The sequence below is a fragment of the Lissotriton vulgaris genome, chromosome 5 (assembly GCF_964263255.1).
Source record: "Lissotriton vulgaris chromosome 5, aLisVul1.2, whole genome shotgun sequence".
Lineage (NCBI taxonomy): Eukaryota > Metazoa > Chordata > Amphibia > Caudata > Salamandridae > Lissotriton > Lissotriton vulgaris.
The window spans coordinates 216624050-216643880 of NC_141693.1; the positions used below are offsets into that span (position 1 = coordinate 216624050).

The 19831-nt window shown below is 43.0% G+C and overlaps 1 protein-coding gene across 1 annotated transcript in view; it reads right to left on the reverse strand.

Annotated features, from left to right (window-relative positions):
* Positions 1 to 19831, reverse strand: part of PNPLA7 (patatin like domain 7, lysophospholipase) — a 1710105-nt gene that overhangs the window by 1370032 nt on the left and 320242 nt on the right. The window contains exons 10-11 of the mRNA XM_086921192.1: positions 17151 to 17279; positions 14733 to 14813 (exon numbers count right to left, since the gene is read on the reverse strand). Of these exons, the coding sequence (XP_086777318.1) occupies positions 14733 to 14813; positions 17151 to 17279 (210 nt within the window). The remainder of the gene's footprint in view (positions 1 to 14732; positions 14814 to 17150; positions 17280 to 19831) is intronic.

The window sequence follows — 19831 nt, forward strand, 5'->3', positions numbered from 1 at the left end:
TTCGGTTTCGTTTTAAGTAGCTGGACCAACGGCTCATGTGATAGATTCTTAGCCGGGCCTTGACGCGGGGCTATAGAATATTCTTCATGATCTTGGCTAAGGCCTTTTGGCGATGCCTTGACCTGAGCCCTTGAAGTCTTTGAGTGTCTGTTTCGGGCCCTGTACCCATCGTTGGGCCTGGTTCATCGCTTGAGTCGTCATCAACGGCTCCGATGGGGGATACGTCGTCCCTTACCTCGACGACGTTTTCATCCTCGACGTTCTCCTCGTCATCTTCATAATAGTTGGAGTCATGCTCCGAGCCGGGAACAGACTGCTGTTCTGGATCCTCAGTCTCGACGACCTCATAGTCTTCTGCGTCGAAGATATTCACCAGGTCGGGAGCTGGCTTCGACATAGTTTGCCTCGCTGCACGTCGGAGTCCAAGTGTCTTCTTCGACCTGAATCGAGCACAAGCTAGACAGTTGTCTTCATTGTGCTTTGGTGATAAGCACTTGTTGCACACCGGATGTACATCAATGTGCGGGTACTTAGAGTTACAAAGGGGGCATCGTTTGAACGGGCTCCGTTCCATCGACGATCGTCTCCGGTGTCAAAAAGGCCACGCGGCTCTCTTAGACGTCCTGCTCAAGAATAACTGGAACAAGCTCTTGGTACCGATCAAAACAATACCGACGCCCCGAAGGCCTTTTGGCCTTTAGAAAAGTTTCCGAACTTGAGTAAAGAAAATTACATTCGAACCCAATGCGGGAAAAAAGAAATCTGAGGATGGAGAGGATGCCCATGCGCACTGTAGTCCGGGGGAGGAGCCACCTATCTCGTGATACTTCGAAGACTCTTCCAGGACAACAATGTGCAATCATCCGGACCCAACACTAGGCAGCGATCTATGCACGGATATGAATTCAGCAGCCCACATGCCTCGAACATGCATTTCCTATGGAAGCACAATCCTAACTATAAATAGGCAGTTGCGACTCCCACTGGGTAATATTTCTATATATCTATCTATCTAAGTCTTGTTTCATAAGGTTTAGAGGTAGTCAAAGCTATCCCCATTCCCTGTATTCCCCTCTGTACTTCTCTCTTTCTCCTATGCCTGCAGAAACCATTGTTAGTACATACCTAGTTTGGATTAATTCAAATTCGAAGGGAGCGGGAAGGCTGCTTGGTGTTCACAGCAGGTCAGCCTGTGGCTTGCGAAGTAACACATCTATGCAAGGGACTGTCACCAAGAGCATGGCCAAAGCTACACAGCTACACTAAAGATATGACAAATATTCCTATCCCCTATACCCTGCACTTCCCTGGTCATGACAGCATTATTTTGGTCGACACTAGCTTGGTTTCCAGCTCTCCTGGAACTTTCGCAGGATTTTGCCTGCCAATACCTTCTATCCCAGATTATTCTTATCCTTTAAAGTCTGCATCTGCTGATCCAGGAAAACTCCTCTCAACTGCAGGCATAGTGAATTTCTGGGAGTGGTGGACTTCCACACGAATTTCTGGAGCTGGTTGTATCCTCCTCAGTAATAATTGGCAACAGGTATAATAAATAAACAAGCATTGGAAATGCAATAGGTCTCGCACCATTAGAGTTAGTGCTTTTAGAATTGTTTATGGGTTTTTTTTGTAAATGTTTAGCATTTTTGTTTCCTGTAGCCTATGCTAAAGAATTACAAATAAAAAAAGCCATAAACATTTCTAAAAGCTCTAACTGAAATGGTCTGAGACCTATTGCACTGTGTGAGGGTGAGGGGTTGAGGGTGAGTGAGGGTGAGGGTGGGTGAGGGTGAGTGGGGGTTGAGGGTGAGTGAGGGTGAGGGGTTGAGGGTGAGTGAGAGTGAGGGTGGGTGAGGGTGAGTGTGGGTGAGTGAGGGTGAGAGTGAGTCAGGGTGAGGGGTTGAGGTTGAGGGTGAGGTGGTGAGGGTGAGTGAGGGTGAGTGAGGGGTTGAGGGTGAGTGAGGGTGAGGGTGAGTTAGGGTGAGGCGTTCAGGGTGAGTGAGGGTGAGGTGTTGAGGGTGAGTGAGGATGAGTGAGGGTGAGGGTGAGTGAGGGTGAGGTGTTGAGGGTGAGTGAGGGTGAGGAGTTGAGGGTGAGTGAGGGTGAGTGAGGGGTTGAGTGAGGGTGAGGGTGAGTTAGGGTGAGGTGTTGAGGGTGAGTGAGTGTGAGGGTGAGGGGTTGAGGGTGAGTGAGGATGAGTGAGAGTGAGGGTGAGTGAGGGCGAGTGGTTGAGGGTGAGTGAGGGTGAGTGTGGGTGAGGGTGAGTGAGGCTGAGGGTGAGTGAGGCTGAGGGTGAGGGTGAGTGAGGGTGAGGGTGAGTTAGGGTGAGGCGTTCAGGGTGAGTGAGGGTGAGGTGTTGAGGGTGAGTGAGGGTGAGTGAGGGTGAGGGTGAGTGAGGGTGAGGGGTTAAGGGTGAGTGAGGGTGAGGGTGGGTGAGGGTGAGTGAGGGTGAGACCTAAAAACGACTTGAAAAAACAAGATCACACAGAAAACCAGCTTCTACTTCAAGTTATTTGTTGGAGCCCTCACACCTCTCAGAAAGTAGGCACTCTGAACTTTTTTTAAATGTATTTTCTTTTCTTTAATGGTACACATTCGCAACTCAAAAGTGTAAAGGAGTTGATAAACCAAAGGAACAGTGAATTATATTTAATTTTGATAATTTTATGGAGATTTCATCGACCTCTGCAGCAACAGCATGTCTGTCTGCATGCGTTTGTGTCTGGGAGAGAAATAAAACGTGTCTTGCAAATCACCTGTGTACCAGGTATGCTGGAGTCTACGAAATACGATTTATTATTAATGTTAATACATGACAACATACACAAGAAGCACCTTCTCTACATGCTACCACGCGAGAATGAGCATGTTAAACTCTGCAGAGCACAAAGTTTGGCAAGAAGCACCCGGCTGCGGTGCGGTGTACAGTCTGTCTGCAAATAACTCGGCGCTGGCAGGCAATTAGTGTGCATGAACAAGTGAAGTTTTTATCGCACCGACCACGCGCGCTGAGCTCTGAGGAACATTCCCTAAATGTGCTGATATTTTGTGAAACGGGCACATGCCAAATGCGTGATGTGTGGCGCTGCTCAGTGAGACACAACACCACAACTTAAAAACAGTGTTCACAACAAGTTCTCACTTCCACTCTCTTGACAAACAACAGGCATGTCTAATTCGATATCAGCACGTTGTTATTGTTCACGTGCTCCTGAAAAGTAAAGTTATTTTCACATGCTGTGTTAGCTTTTCATGTAGCGCGGTACTTGTTAAAGCATATAGCACACCTTTGTTAGCGGAACTTGAATTTCAACACACAGCATTTACTGTTCGTAATACATGCAGTTCTGATTATGTAAACATCATTAAAATGCTGTGTTGCACCTTTCAGTTATCTGAAAGAAAACGCATCGATAAATCATTTAAATACAAAGTACCCTAAATGTTTTTCGACTGGGTTAATTACTTGGTTTGATTTGAATTCACCTGCGCCTAGCACCGCGATGCCATCCAAACAGCTACATTAGAACAACTACTTCACTTTACAGACACTTCTGTGCGAAAGTTTAAGTTTGAGACCAACAAGAAGTAACCATACCGAACATGAAAAGAGTATGGGGCTATACAAATAAAAATAAACAACACGCAATTCCTTTCCCGCATTAAAACACCGCCCAGCCGAGAAGAAAGTCACAAACACCCAACTCCAATGACATTCCAACTTCAAAGGAGCCAACAGAAACACAGGAAACGAAAGAAAACTGCTGCAGAGAAGCTCTTCCAACTGCACAAAAGCCAGACACCTACCTAGGAGCGAGGAAACGCTGCATCCACCGGCGTCAAGGCGAAGGAAAAGTTAATCACTGAGAAAGCAGGTGTTATGGCAGAGCTTTTGGCTTTATTTAGCAGTGATATAGATCATTAATCTTGCTCGCATCTAGTATAGGTATTCTTAGCCTGTGTTGGCCCTTTTAAGCCCTTTTTCCAGACCTAGAAGAGGATAGCTGCTTAATATGCCTTTATTCTTGACTTTAACCTGTCTATTGCCTATTGGCTTTGACATATTAGACATATTGGTATGGTTTATGTAGGTATTCTGACAGAGCTAAGGAGCATTTCACCCCTTTCAGGCCTACAGGCCTAGAGCTAGAGGGACTCCATTTTGATGAAGCTGAGAGGCTTTTCAGGGCAAAGGCAAAGTTTATAGTTATAACTGTTGTTCGCCCTAAGCGGACCGGAGAGAACCGGCCAGAGCTGAATCTAATCAGGAATTGTTCCCGGGCTCAGGTCTCTAGACGAAACAAGCAGACTGTGCCACTGTGGGAGCGTCTAGCGCAAGGAGCCTGGTGCATGGGATTGGTGGGAGGAAGCTGCTGGCTGGAACTTTCCATGAGGAAACAGCATTCTATATCAGTGAAGTGCAGAGGCGGAGTTAGTCAGTCGAGAAGGAGTCGAGGAGAGAGTCAAGCAGAGGGTCCAGCAGTGGAGTGGAGTTGGCAGAGAGAGAGAGAGGGTTCAAGCTGGAGAAGAGCTGAGTTGAATAGTGAGCTGGAACTGAAGGAAGCAGTCAGAAGCAGTTGCTTATCAGGAGGAGGTGTGAATAGCTGGAGTCTGAAGTAATGCCTTTTAGAAGAGATAGAGGAGAGATCGTGGACTAACCTATGGGAGCAGATGGAGTTAATTGGACATTGGCGCAGAGACAGAGTGAATAAGCTAGTGGAATGAACGGTGATCAGAGCGGCAGGAACCATTAAGATTGGAGACGGAAGGTGGAGATAGTTCGTGTGGGGGAGAGGAGTCCAGAGACAGAGTGATCAGCGCAGAGGTGTACCCAAGAGTGCAGGAGAGAGAGAGAGTCTGAGATGAGCCAAGGCACAGACGAGAGAGGAACCCAGATGACAGCTAGAACAAGACTTCACACTAATCAGGTGATATTGTTTTCATCACATTAGTTTACTTTATGTTTAATCTTTTCTCTTTCAGCGGTGTGTTCTACCTATAGTCTTTGTCAGATCTGTATAAATGTTTATATTGCTGTAATAAAACAACCCCCAGTTTGTAGAAAACTGGCACGTGTCCCCTTGTATTCTTGTTCAATCCAGGTGAACAAAGCTCCTAGGTGTTTGCTAGGCACGTGAATGGATGAGTAATCCCAATCAGGTAAGTGGTGATCACATAAATAGGGAGTGAGTGGACCTATGATGCCGAGAATAGGGAGCACACGATATTAATTGGCTAACTCCTAATATTGTAGTAGCAGACCCTTAGTGAAGAGACTTCCCAATATATATATATATATATGTATAGGTGTTCATAGGAATGTGGTCGTCGTTGATATGCGGCGTTAATGAGAGCACTGGGGGGTCGAACCAGTGTGTATACCCACTGGATTGTGGCTTGAATAAGTGAGAACGCCAGGGAGGATACTGGCGTGTAGTTTCGCAGGATTGTGAACAGTTTGGAAAAGGGAGCATTGGGTTCTGCAGGCCCGTGTGTAGACGCACTGGATTGTGTGTCATATCTGCCCTAGGGTAGAACGGTCTGGGTCGGGGTGGCCGCGAGACCAACTGATGTGAATAAGTGTGGTGTAGGGTATGGATATCCCTAGTAATCAGTGAGTATTCTTAGTATCCCTATAGATTTAGTGGTGTTTTTAATAATATGAGCTTGTATATTGCGAGTTCCCCATCCTCAGGTAGGTACCAGGTGCCTGGATAGAGGGGTCCTGAGGAGGGAAGGTGAGTATGTTGTGGCTGGGTTGGAGGGGCCCCTGGGGGCTGATCCCACCTACTCAGAAAATCCAGCCATAACAGCAGGGTAACCTGACCCAGGAGGGGGGAGGAGGGAGGAGAAATGTGTCTCGGCCGGAGCAGGGGGCGGAGCAGGGAGAGCGGGCTTTGAAATGCGCTTCACACGGCCGGCCGGTCGTGAAACTGAAAGCATGGCCGGCCGGCCGTGAAAGCCTTTGATGCCGCAGGGGGTGGAGCGGCACCAGCTGGGAGAGTAGGCAAGGCAGGCGGCTGGGGGAATGTGCACGCGCTTTTAAGCTCAATGCGCATGCGCATTGAGCTTAAAAGTCACGGGCACTGCAAGGAATCGCCACGATTCCTTGCAAGTTGGACAAAGAGTGGATAAGCCCCCATAGTCTCGCTTGCTCGATGCGCATGCGCATCGACAGGCGAGACCTAAAAAAATGATACAAACCTTGGAGACCTGGTGTCGTAGGTACCTGATCCTATTACAGCCAATGTAATACATTTTCTCAACAGACGATGGAATGGTTTGGAGAATGATCAAGACCTCCAGGTCAGCAATTTTTGCTGAGCATGATCTGGTCATGGGGGCCTCTGACAGAACAATATCTTTTTAGTGGGTAGGTTTCTAAACGTTATCATAACAACTGGACCAACATATTTGCTGTGATTATACATGGGGACCTGGGCTTGTTCATAGTAATGTAATGTAATCCATATTTTTAAAGCACAAACATACCACCTCTTAAGGTTTCAAGGTGCTGGGGGCCATTGGGGAGATTAAGTGAGCTATTGCCCAGAATCACATAATGCTGATCTGAACTACAGCCGACACTGGGGATGGAACACTGATCCCTGCTCTCTGGAGTTAGCCGCTCTGGCTGCTGTGCTACACCTCCCACAGACTAACTGGATACATAGTAAGGATTATGTTTCTTACCCTGTAAGCATCTGTTCTTGGCATATAGAGCTGTAGATTTACATCCTCCTGCCATCTAGTGTTGGGTCCGGATGTTTGCAAATTGGATTTCTTTGAAGAAGTCTTTTCCAGTCACAAGGTAAGGTGACTCCTCCTTTTGGTGATAGCGTATATGGGCATTGACTCCATTGTTAGATTGTTTGCCCGCAAGAGGGTGAGAATGGAGTAAGTAAGTGTAGTACAGACATGGCCATGCATTTGTAATGTAAATAATATTGACTGCAACAACCAGGTGTCCGGGAAGGAGGGAGGGCGCATGTGAATCTACAGCTCCACATGCCAAGAACAGATGATTACAGGATAAATAACAATCCGTTCGAGGCACGTGTGCTGTAGATACATATGCTTTGCATAGATTGTAGAGCAGCAATCTCCCAAAGTGGTGGCTAACCAGCGGGTGTTGCAGTTGTTTGAAAAAGTGTTTTTAGCACTGCTTGTCCTAAATTAGCTTGCTGACGTGCTAATATATCCACACAATAATGTTTGGTAAATGTCTGTGGTGTAGAACATGTAGCTGCCTTACCTATGTCAGCTAGGGGTTACCTAAAAAGGCCATAGATGCTCATATTTTGCGAGTAGAATATGCTCTAGGAGGTATAGTTAAAGTTCTTTCAGCTTTAACATAGCAAGTTGTAATACATTTGACAATCCATCTAGAAATACCAGATTAAGAGATGGGATTTCATTTATGAGGTGGAGCAAATGCAACAAAATGTTGGTTTGCTTTAGGAATACCTTTTGTTCTATCAATATATTATAATAGTGCTCTTTTAACATCAAGTGTGAGTAGAGCCCTTTCTGCTACTGAATCAGGTCGAGGGAAGAACACAGGTAACTCAACTCATTAGTTAATATGAAAAGCAGAAACTACTTTTTGAAGGAATTTGGGGTTTGTACAAAGAACCACGCTATCTTTATGAAGTTGAAAGAAAGGTTCTTCTAAGGTTAAATAATGCCTGAAGCTCACAACACGTCTTAATAAAGTGATAGCAATCAGAAAGTCAACCTTCGATGAAAGAAATTGTAATGAACAATTATGCGATGGCTCAAAGAGTGGACCCATAAGCCTTATGAGAACAATGTTAAGGTTCCAGACAGGGGCAGGTGGTTCCCTTGGTGGTATTATTCTTTTAAGGCATTCCATAAAAGCTTTAATTACTGGAACTTTGAATAAGGATACATTTTGTCTGTTTTGCAGATATGCAGCTACTGTCACAAGGTGTAGTTGAATATAAGTGTAGGCTAAGCCAAGCCGCTGAAGATAAATAATATTTTGAAAAGCTGCATCTAGCGGATCAATTGTGTTATTACAATATATAACAAGTTTTTTCCACTTTGCTGCATAACATGCTCTACTGGAAGGTTTGCTTGCTTCTTTAAGAATTGCTATACAATCTAGTGGTGGATATAGGTATCCCAACTCTATGACTTCAGGGAGCCAGATCACTAGGTTCAGCTCCTTAGGTTTTAGATGAATGATATCTCCACGGTGCTGTGTGAGAAGGTTGGAAGAGAGATGCAGCTTTTGGTGTGGAACCACTGACAGTTCTAGTAGTGTGGTGAACCATGGTTGACATGCCCATGTGGGAGACACAAGAATCATTGTGAGTAATGTCTGCCTGAGTTTCCGAACCAGAAAAGGAAGGCGAGAGAGAGGCGGAAAAGTGTAAGCAAATATCCCTGACCAGTTCATCCATAGGGCATTGCCTTTGGATAGCTCGTGTGGGAATCTGGAGGCGAAGTTTGGGCATTTTGAATGCTCTGACGTGGCAAAGAGGTCTATTTGTGGAAATCCCAATTTTTGGAAGTATGGAAGGAGGACTTTGGGATGAAGTTCCACATTTGTGTACTTGTTGCCGCATCCTGCTGAGGAGGTCAGCAAATTAGTTGTGCATGCCTGGAAGGTGTTCTGCCAGAAGGTGAATTTTGTAATGTATTGCCAACGCCAAATGGTCTGAGCGGCGCAGCAACTGAAGAGCGAGTGTGTCCCCCTGTTTTTGTATATCGTACATAGCTGTCATATTGTTCTTCCGGACTAGGACAACTTTCCCTATGAGGTTAGGCTGAAAAGCTTTTAGTACTAGATAAACAGCTAGAATCTCCCAGGAATTGATGTGGAAAATTTTGTGTTTGGCATCCCAAAACCCTGAATTGTTAGATGCTGCAGATGGGCACCCCAACCTGTGAGGGATGCATCTGCTGCTAATACGACTTGTGGAATCAGGTCAATAAAGGGCATCCCTTTTGTTAGGTTTTGTGTGTTCCACCACTGCAGAGAGCAATGAGTGCAGCTGTCTACCAACACTTGATCTGTTAATTGACCCTGTGATTGATTCCACTGATGTGACAAGCATTCCTGTAGAGGACGCATGTGTAATTTTGCGTGAGGCACTATTGCAATGCATGATGTCATCCTCCCTAATAGTTACATGAAAGTTTTGACAGTTAGGTATTGGTTGTTTTGAAACTGTAGTAATAAAGTCTGAAAGTTTTAAATTCTAGCTACATTGGGAGAGGATAGAGCTGTGTGAGGGTTTAGCGTTGCTCCCAGATATGGTTTTAGTTGTGAGGGTTGAAGATGGGAGTTTTGTGCATGGACTGTAAATCCCAATTGATGGAGAAGGTTTATGGTAGCTTGAGTGTGTTGTAGACACATTTTGCTGCGTGTTGCTTTGATGAGCTAACTGTCTTGATATGGGAAGACATGAAATTGTTGTCTTAGATGAGCTGCTACTAGTGCTAGACATTTTGCGAATACTCTGGGTGCAGTAGTCACTCTGAATGGGAGTACTTTGAATTGATGGTGAGTTCCTGCTATCACAAATCTGAGATATTTGCAATGTGCTGGGTGGACAGGAATATGGAAGTATGCGTCCTTTAATTCTAGTGTGTACATAAAGTCACCTTGTTGTATAAGTGGCAGCACCTGTTGAAGGGTAACAATATGGAAGTGTTCTGACCATATGCTTTGGTTTAACGGTCTGAGATCTAAAATTGCTCATAGCCACCCGTCCCTTTTGGATTAAGAAGTAAAGTGAATAAACTCCTGATCCTTGGTGTTAGAAGAGCCTGTACTTCTTGTTTGAGGAGCTGTTGATGTTATAGCGAGAGTCTGAGTGTGAGGTGGAATATTGGGAGGATTGCTGGTCAACTTAGCCATATCGGATAATGTCTAATACCTATTTGTCTGATGTTATGGATTGCCAAATGGGAAAGAATTGTTGTAGTCTTCCCCCGACAGGTGTAAAATGGTCAGGGGGAATTGTAGGTAAGTCACTGTTTGTTGGGAGATGGAGATGTACGTGTTGGTGTGCCTTTACCTCTGCTTTTGAAATGGTTTCCTCTGTACCCGCCTTTACAGAAACCTCTTGACAGCGAGGGTTGTGTGTTTGCCCTGTATGAGGACAGATTGGGATTTGAAGAATTACCTTTGAATTCTCAGCCATTCATGCCTTCTAAGAGGAATGCTGGGGTTAATACCCCTTGCTGCAGTATCAGCAGCATCTAGTGCTCATCTGGTAGAAGAATTAGATATAAATTTCCCCTCCTGCTCAAATGCATCCATTAGTTTAGACTATTTTTCTGGAGGCAGTGCACGTTTGGGAATTTGCCCTTTTCTGAGCACTGAACACAACTAAGGAATTTAAAGGCAACTGTCCTTTAAAAAAAAATGTAATCAGTTGGAGGAGGTTTGTATTTCTTGTCAACGCTGGGTGTTAAAATACGAGCCTGTACAGGGTCTTTAGAAATATCATCAGCATGTCACATCATTCCTTTTAGCCTAGGTAAAGAGTGTGCTGTCCTATGTGGTGTTCATAAAGTTTCAAACATGAACGGCCACATGCATCAACCTATTTAGGAAGTGCAAACGGTGCAAATTGGTAAATTTGTCCGTTTGCGATTCCTAAATAGGTTTTTGGGATGCATCAAACATTTTTGGCATAATCGCTATTTTTAGCGAATTCCAAAAATGCGATTGCTTTTAAGGAATCGCAAATTTGAGATTCCTTAAAAGCAATGCATGATTACTTTTTAAATTGCGAATACGCAATTAGGGGGTGCAAATTACCACGAGGGTGAACTTCGTGGTAATTGCGAAAATATATTAAAATGCTCAAAATTGCATTTTAAAACACTGTCATGTTACAGACACACATGTCCTTAGGACATGTGTGTGTGAAACATGCACTTCAAAATACATTTCAGGGATGCAGGGGGGGTCCTTTGAACCCCCCCCTGCACCCATGGAATGCATTAACATTTTGCGAATCGCTAATTGAAATTCGCAAAATGTCAATGCCTTCCCATTGATTCCTATGGGCCAAAAGGCCCATAGGAATCAATGGGAATTGCGAAATCGCAAATTAGAATTCGCATAATTTTGCGATTTTGTAAAAATTGCGATTTTTACCGAATCGCAAATATTATGCGATTTAAATCATGCGTCCCATTTTGCGATTCCTTATTTGCGATTCCCTAAAAATCGCAAATAAGGAATCTCAAAACCGTATTTTGATGCATGTGGCCGGAAATCCTCTGCTAAGGATTCCTTAAGTAGTGTGACCCCATGATATGATGCTGCTCTGGGAATTAACTCATGGTATGCTGTGTTGTCATCAGGAGGTGATGGCTTTGTAGAGTATAGTAGGCCCGGGCGGAAACCTCCGCTCTCCCCACGGAGTGTGCGGAGATTTACCTTCTCCACGTTTCATGGAGAACGCAGAGAAGGCAAATCTCTGCACATTCGGCAGCGGAGCGGAGTTGGCCAGCCCCCGCATCCACCCCCCCATTATAAAAATTAATTGAACATTAATTAAAAATAAATTTAAAAACACTTACCTGGCATGAGGCGTCCCTGGGCTGCCCTCCTCCTCTTCTTCGCCATCCGTCACTAACCCTTGTGAGAACTGGGCATGCACGCGTGCCCGCACATGTGCAGTTTTCACAAGGATTAGTGAGAGACAGTGCAGTAAGGAAGAGGGCAGCCCAGGGACGGCGCATGCCAGGTAAGTGTTTTAAATGTATTTTTTAATAATGTTTAATTAATTTTTATAATGGGGGGTGGAGGTGTGTGGCGCAGCGAAGCGAGCGGAGTTCCACGGAGTTTGTTTTAAACACCGTGGCCCTTCGCGTAGCCCCGCTACGCACACTAGCCCAGGGTTAGAGTATAGGTCAGGATCCTTATCTATTGAAGGATCAATGTTATAATCATTCCATTGATCCACTGGTTGTGGACTATTAACACCTCTATAATCAATATCGGGCTGTGTGTGTTGAGAACCCTGTGGTGTAATGTCCAAAGGAGTTGAGCCTGGAGGTAGTGAAGATGGTGGAGGGGTTTGAGGAACAGGGTTGATATGGCTTGTAGCCACGTTTTTTTCTTTCTTCAGAGGACTTTTGTAACTTCTATCCTCTGGAATGTTCCTTTTGGAAGGTGTGACATGTTTAACTAGTATGTGAGCAGTGTCTGGATTAAGGTAGATTTTCTTCTGCTTAGGATCCAGTTTTTTCTGCATAATCTCCATGATCGGTTCCAGAGGCTTTTATGGGGGCATCCTTTAACCTGTCCTTTTTATCCTTTGGAGCCGCAGGTTTTGGTACCAAAGGTAGTTTTTCTCGACTCGGTCCTGAGCTGGAATGCTTCACTGTCTGTTTCAGTTCCGAATCTAAGGGAGGAGTGTTAGAAGCAGTGTTTTGGTTGCGACCATGGCCAGTAGGCAGTGATGGCCCAGAAGCCTTTTGTTTGATGGAAGAAAGTTTGATTGTAAAATAGGCTTTCTTACTCACTGCACCTTGCCTTGCTGGAACGTCTTTGGACTCTCACTCTATTTCAAGTTCCAAATTCAATTCTCGGATAGAGCCTACTCTTCCGCCGCAGACGCCTCCCTTTCTCCGTACTCTGTATCTTCTCCAAAGATATCTGGGGTGTGTTCATTGTTATGCTGCTGCATGTTCCTTCGTTGTGCCAGATGATCCCGCAAAGTCTTCTTCGATCGGAATGATCTCCAAGTGTCGCAATCTTCTTCCTTGTGCTCTGGTGAGAGGCACTTTATGCAGTTCGGTGCGCAGATATTTGGAGTGGCACCGAGGGCAGAATTGAAACGGAGTCCTTTCATCGGCAGAAGACTGGCAAATACGGAATAGAGATGAAGTCCACCAATGCGGTTAGGCTCGAAGGACACCAACAAAGTTTTTTTTATCGAAGACAGAGAGTCTTCCTATTTCTCGACACGCGAATAGTGAAGTGTGTACGAAAACAATACCGATGAGGGTACAGTGGATTGTGCATCAAGGGGATCCCGAGAACTGTTTCGAACCAAAGCTCCACAAACTACATCCGAACCCAAAGCGGAAAGCAAACCATGGAGTCGATTACTCCATGGTTTGCTTTCAATGGAGTCGATGCCCATGGGTACTATCATCGAAAGGAGCCATCACCTTACCTTGGTATTGGAAAAGACTTCTTCGAATAAAAACAACTTGCAGACATCCGGACCCAACACTAGATGGCAGGAGTATACAAAGTATGTGTATCTACAGCACACAGGCCTCAAACTATCCTTTACTAAGCTATCAGGAATGTGCACCATTCTTTGGTGCATTCTGTCATGAAGGAGGATTTTGGATGTCATGGATTTAGATCAGGAAGGATTCTGCCCAAGTTTATGAGGTCAACCCTGTTGTGTGTAATTTGGTGCCTGAAGCTTTACCATTTCCCTATTAAGGAAGTTGGACAGAGCTCAGAGCTAGCTTTCACTTAATTTTGCTATAGTATCGCCGCTCCTTTTTTCAAGATAATAAACAAGAAGTTTGTATTAATTATTTAGGTTTATTGTACACTCACCCACAGCAACTTAAGACCTTATAAGCTTTCCTGCAAGAAAAAAAGTAAAGGAGGGAATCCTTAAAGTTGACACTCTTCAATTATATCAGTCACTAAGTTGTTTTATTTTAGACATAACTGTCAACTGATTCGTTGGTGGGAAGTAAGCATGAAAAGAGCTGAATGCTTTCCAATGGTCCAGAGGCCTGGCTAATATAATTCTTTCTTAGTTAATGTGAAGGGAACTATGGCCTCTAATAAGGACATGAAGGTGCACATTATTCCACCCGGTCTTACAACTAGGATGCGTCGGATCACCTGAAATTTTTGATGTGCTGAAAAGGTCTTACAACACATCTTCCTTACTGGATGCGACCTTATAAAAGTGTTCTTTTTATAGTAGCAAGGAATCAAGTTAGGTATTCAGACCCGACTGAATATAAGAAATTAAAGTCTACTTTTGATTATGAAACTGAGAATTCAGAGTAGCTAGAAGGAGGGTACACTAGTAAAGAAAAAAGCTGGCTTGTGTTGAACAAAAGAGATTTAGCTGAACTGAGGACTGCACAGGTGTGTAAACAGTCGCTTGTTTGTGCTTTCAATTAAAACTATAGGGGCTGGAGTGCCGGCACATAGCAATGTTGAAAGGAGGGTTGAAGGCCTATTTGTCCATTTCAAGTCTTGATCTATTTGCAGCCTTATCAATGATTTGCAGAAGGACTTCTGCTTCACAAATATACATTTTTAAGGATTAGTATATCCTTGGTAACCGCTACTTTGCTATGTGCTTGATAATTAAACTGGCAGAATCCAAGAATATGTCACCCACTACACAAATTAAGCAAAGTGATGTAGCCAATAGGGAACCCAGAACTATTTTCTTGGTTCTCAGGGAAACAGTCTGATAATAGGGATTTTCTTTAACCCTTTACTTGGCTGCTAGAAGAAAGAGACAAAGCATGATGCTTTTTCTATATCTTTGACAGAATCCCACCTTTCCTTCACTTTAGCTTGGAAAATATACATGGTTATTGGTGCGTCATCATGGTGCCTTTCCATTTCCTATTAAACACCAGTCTTCGGAACGTAAGAGTCTTAAGCACCACATGGGAACAAAAATATCCCAGAATAATGTTAAATAAATGAAAGACGTTAACATAAGATTATCACTCACAGAATTGAAGAGCTCGGTGGTCAGTCCAAGGTAATTATGAAGTGCCAAGAAGGTCACCCTTTGAAGCCTCACCATGATGATCTGTGAAGAAAACAAAGTTTGGAAATGGGACAAAGACAGTACAGGTCTTTGATGATAGTGTTAAGGTTTCATATATTTTTCTACAGGAGTCAAATTCATATACTTTACTGCCAAGAATGACCAACACTCCCTTTATTGGTAGAGAACATGAAAGGATTAATGGGAAAATTTGGATGGCAACAAACCTAACACCAATTACCACGCTGCCTCCATCTTGGAGGATAGCACCTCCTGTAAAATGATGCATTACATCAATGTCTCTCTAACTTTACCCTAGACAGCACCTCACATTTTGGCGGTTCCTAAAACAGGTTTCACTGATGCAGACAGCTATACTTTGAGAACATTTCCAGAATCTACTGAATATCTATACATGTGTACCCCTCTTTAGCAGCAATCACTCTAAATACAAACAAAGAAAAAAAAATGACTAACATCAGAAAGCCACAGGAATCAAAACATTTGGATTGGTGGATGCTAGCAACTAATCTCAGCTTTCCTTTGTGCATGCTTGCACTTGGGCACAGTTTTAGTACAACAATGGCCAATACTCCTCATAAACTTCGTTGCTCATGAACTAGCCGCCCAAATGGTTCCACGAGAAAATAAAGACAATGGAACACAGTGAAGACACATTCGCTCTAACATATGGTTTGACAAAATCTCGACCTTGCACAACTCTCTCTACAAATTGTTTTTTAAATTACCCTAATCTTGCTAAAATCACTTCTTGCCAGAAGTAAGGGACTAGGCCAATTTCCTATTATAACTCTAAAGCTATACATTAGGGCCCACGTGTTTCATAGTGTGGGAGGAGCATGCTAAAAACTTTATCAGGTGATTTTAATGTAATGTCAACATTTTAGCAATCTATTTACAATAGACGTATCTTCAGTCTTTTGCTTTCACATGCTACATTACATGCACCCTGAAATCTTTCCTTCAATCAGTTGGTTGACTTTGGAGCAAACTCTCACTAAAACCTTATGTGTAGGTGCAAGTATTTATTTGGATACCTTCCACTTCACCTATGAATGCTGATACTACCCACATATAGTGATAGCTTTACCTCTATCTCTTAGCTTAGAAGCTACTATGTAGGTATTTATTTTGGTCTTGCAGGCTCATCTCAGTTGGCCTTGAACTTCCTTTCATATAATACCCAGTTTGATCTTCACCAACCTGAACATATTCCAGTACAATGGATTTAGATAATGCACTGCCCTCTGTTTAGACAGCTCTCAAATCGAATCTATAAATGCTGGTGCCCTTTTGGTAATACTCTTGAATACTTAACGGGGGATTTGGACTCTCCATTGTCATTTTCATTTTGCTTTCACGAGTTCTCAAATGGTACCATGAACAACTATTCAGAAGGTGATATCGTACACAGGTGTTCGCTATTCCCACCTGCTAGCACTGAGAGAAAGTACATACTACCTCACTTTTTCTCCAACCACACCTTCTACTGAGCAATATTCAGGTCTATTTCATTCTTATACCTTTCCTTCCCGATCCATTCTATACCCCCAGCCTCTTGAGGGCCTGGGCGCATTTGTGGTACTACAGCTCTCTCTCATTCCTCCACTTAAAACATTATTTGTAAACAGCTGGAATCCGATGCGATATGCAGCTTGTTGTGCTAGGAAACCATCCATATAAACTGTGCCTTCTCAGAGCACCAAGGTAATTACAAATGTAATAATAATACTGCATTTTAACACTTTTTCTGCACTGCACCATAATCGCTCATTCTCATTTGTGTCATTATAGTACCCATGGTCCATGATTCAGATATATTTCTCAGTTTTATGTGAAGTACATTTCATTCAAAGTTCGCATATATTTGAACATCCCTAGAAGGTCTGCCCACGCTATACACAAGTGTACAAAAACTTTACACTAGAGAAGTAGAGTCTTGGGCTGGATTGAAGCCACCCATGACTGAGAAATCATTAACCTGGCTGAAACTACAGCACGGGTTGGTTTCACTTCCCCTGCCAATAGGATTTAGCCATTAATGTGAAATTTGCCCAACTACTCTGGACCTGATGTGACAGAGCAATTGGCAGCAAGCATCAGTGCTTGAATTTTATAAAGGAATGGGTAGAGTTACAAAAGAGCCTCCTGCTTCTACTGCTATTTGTCGCACAACATGCGGGGAAACATCTCCCATTACACTTCCCCTTATTCTTATAATATAAACTTTATCATTTAAAATATTGCATCTTTACATTTTTTTCCAGCTCAAATTGGAAGCACAAAGCAATACGATAAGACTGGGTTAGACTACATGGAAACTCTAAAACACCACAATGGTAGAGATCAGACAATCACCTGCACCACTCGCACAAGCGTTTCCGGGTACTTGACAAAGACATCTTCAAATGCAATAGCTGGAAGTCGCAGGATGGTGGAAGCAGTAGCGGCTCTGGCAGCGACGGTCTTGTAAGGGGCGGTATGACCCTAATACACCAAACAGCAAAAGTATACTTTGAGAAAAAGCTATCTTTGCAACATAGGACATTATTTCACAGACAATAATGGGGAAGTATTCCTGAAAGCAAGTCAAGCAACAATGGATTCTCATATTAAAATATTGCCATTTTAATAAAATAATAAACAAATGTTCTAATAGACGTGAAAGTTTACATCAACTAATATTGATAAACCACTACATTTCAAACAGGAATACAATTCTCCTAAGAAAGGTGACAATTCACCACTTCCAGAGGATAGACATTCACAGAATTCAACATGTGAATCTTAAGATTCATTTTGTCCTTGGGATTGTGTCTCATATCTCAACACTAACGGTTTAAATATACATTTCCCCCTGATGAAGCAGATAGTAAATGGACATTTTTACATCATTCTACCAAAGGTTTCTGAGGTAGAAATATTAACTCATATATTTAGGGTGTAGGGGTCTGAGGTACAAAGGGATTTCGTGGTTGCAGACCCTGAACTTCACTGTCTCTCACTGCTAAATCACTTAATTTTTTGATGTACTAACTCCACTGTGCGATCTAGAAAACTTTTCAGAAAAGCAAAATCAGTTAAGAAACTCAGGTTAAATCGCAATTTTGTAAGACGCACGCTAAAGGCGTTCCTTTCAACTTGAGAGTTGGCAATGTATGTATTAATAGTTTGCCAACATAATTCTGAAATTACTGATCTGTTACTATATCCTACACACTGGAGTGGTAAATGATTCACAAAGGGTAATGAGACCAAAGTGGGGCAGTGTGGCATCTTAAAGGGTGTAGGCAGTGGTCCAAGGGAGGTTTTCATAGAGGCAACTAGAGGTCATTTGAAAAAAGATCCTTATTGTAAAGCAATCACAGGGATGATGATCGGCTCCACTTGCAGGCCATCGTCGCTGTTAGTATAGCCAATCAACAGGGGTTGCAAATTGCAATTTAACTAATTAAGATTAATTAGGCAAGTTGTTCGATATTTTGTAAACCAACCTTTTTGTACATAGGTCGATTCAGAAAAATCAGACTGTATCTGTAAAACGTTGGTGGGTATTTTGCAACTGCAATCGTTATCTATCATTCAGGTCCTTGATCCCTTTACATTATGGACCATTGAGAATTCTGAGCCACAAGAAAAACATGAAATATAGATGGGTGCAGTGAGAAAAAACTTGCACTGGCATAGAAGGAGGTCAACAAACGGAGGGTTACAAGTAATAAAGGCCCCCAGACCAAACGTTGTCAATGTGCCCCAGTAGGATTAGTTCATTTCAAACAAATTTTAAGGATTTCAATAAGGATTCCAAGAGCAGTATAGGAAAGCGAAGAATATTCTTGAATTCGCCTTGTGCCTGGTACTCAAATGAGCAAATATTTCTGGGTGGTTTCCCTGTACAATTACGGATGCGTAAATGCTACAGATGCACATTTGACTTTATTCCTTCAAAGGGAAATGTTTTTCCATACGGGAAACCCTTGCCCGACACCCTGAGCAATTTTGGGGATGTTCTCTGAAAACACACTTTTTACTTTGCCAGAAATAAACCTGTGTGTTCTTCCTGAATAGGAAACTACTCACACATGTTCAATATCAGTTCAAGACTAAGTTTATTTGGACTCCACAGTCCCTAAACACATAAAAACAACATAAATACAATACATACAATCATAATTTTTTTTTACATAAACTATCAAGTTGAGACTTGGTGGATGCTGGGTATTTTTAGACGATATTAAGTTTCTTGTTGCCACCTTTGCTTGTTTGTTTTAAACTTTATTTATTGATTTCAAAATAGGGCGAACAGGCAGTAGTTCAGAATGTTAAAAAACGAGAAGGGTATATAAACCCCCCTCCCAGGCAGAACAACAATATCAAAATTACAGTACATTCCAGACATACCAACACATCCTCTATCATAAGATGAAAGTAGAACACTGAGAAAAGTATATATATAGACCGCCAATATGGGCTGGGAGTGAGTACATATGAGTTCCAGGGTATCATTTTAAAGACTACCAATATCCTGGTGAGTGGCAAACACCTCCAGAGGGCCTACATGCTGTGGAAGGAAAAAACAGAGATTGCTGGGCATTGCATTCACAATATATCAGAATGAAACATCAAATAAGCCGTAAGGGGGGGCCCAAAAGTCTTTGGGGCGGGATGACTCCAGTAGCTCCTCCTCATATACCTGCAACTGATCCCTACAGTAAATCAAGTCGCGGTGCCATTTTTTTTTTCTTCCCAAAAATGTATTTTATTCCCATGAAGAACTGTTTCTTCTTTTTTTTTTAAATTCTTTTTATTAACAACAAAAATTACAAATGGTCATCAGCACAGTAAAAGCAAGGGTTGTGTACATGTGTGACGCGGGAAAATACAATACATACTCAGTGTTAACATCTCAGAATCATGCAGGGCAATTCTTACTCAGATCGGTCAGATTGCAAGTGGTTCGTCAATCGGGACCACCTGGGGGGGGATCGCAAATAGTTCCTCTGTAGTCGCTCCAGTTGGACCAGATTTCGATCCATTTA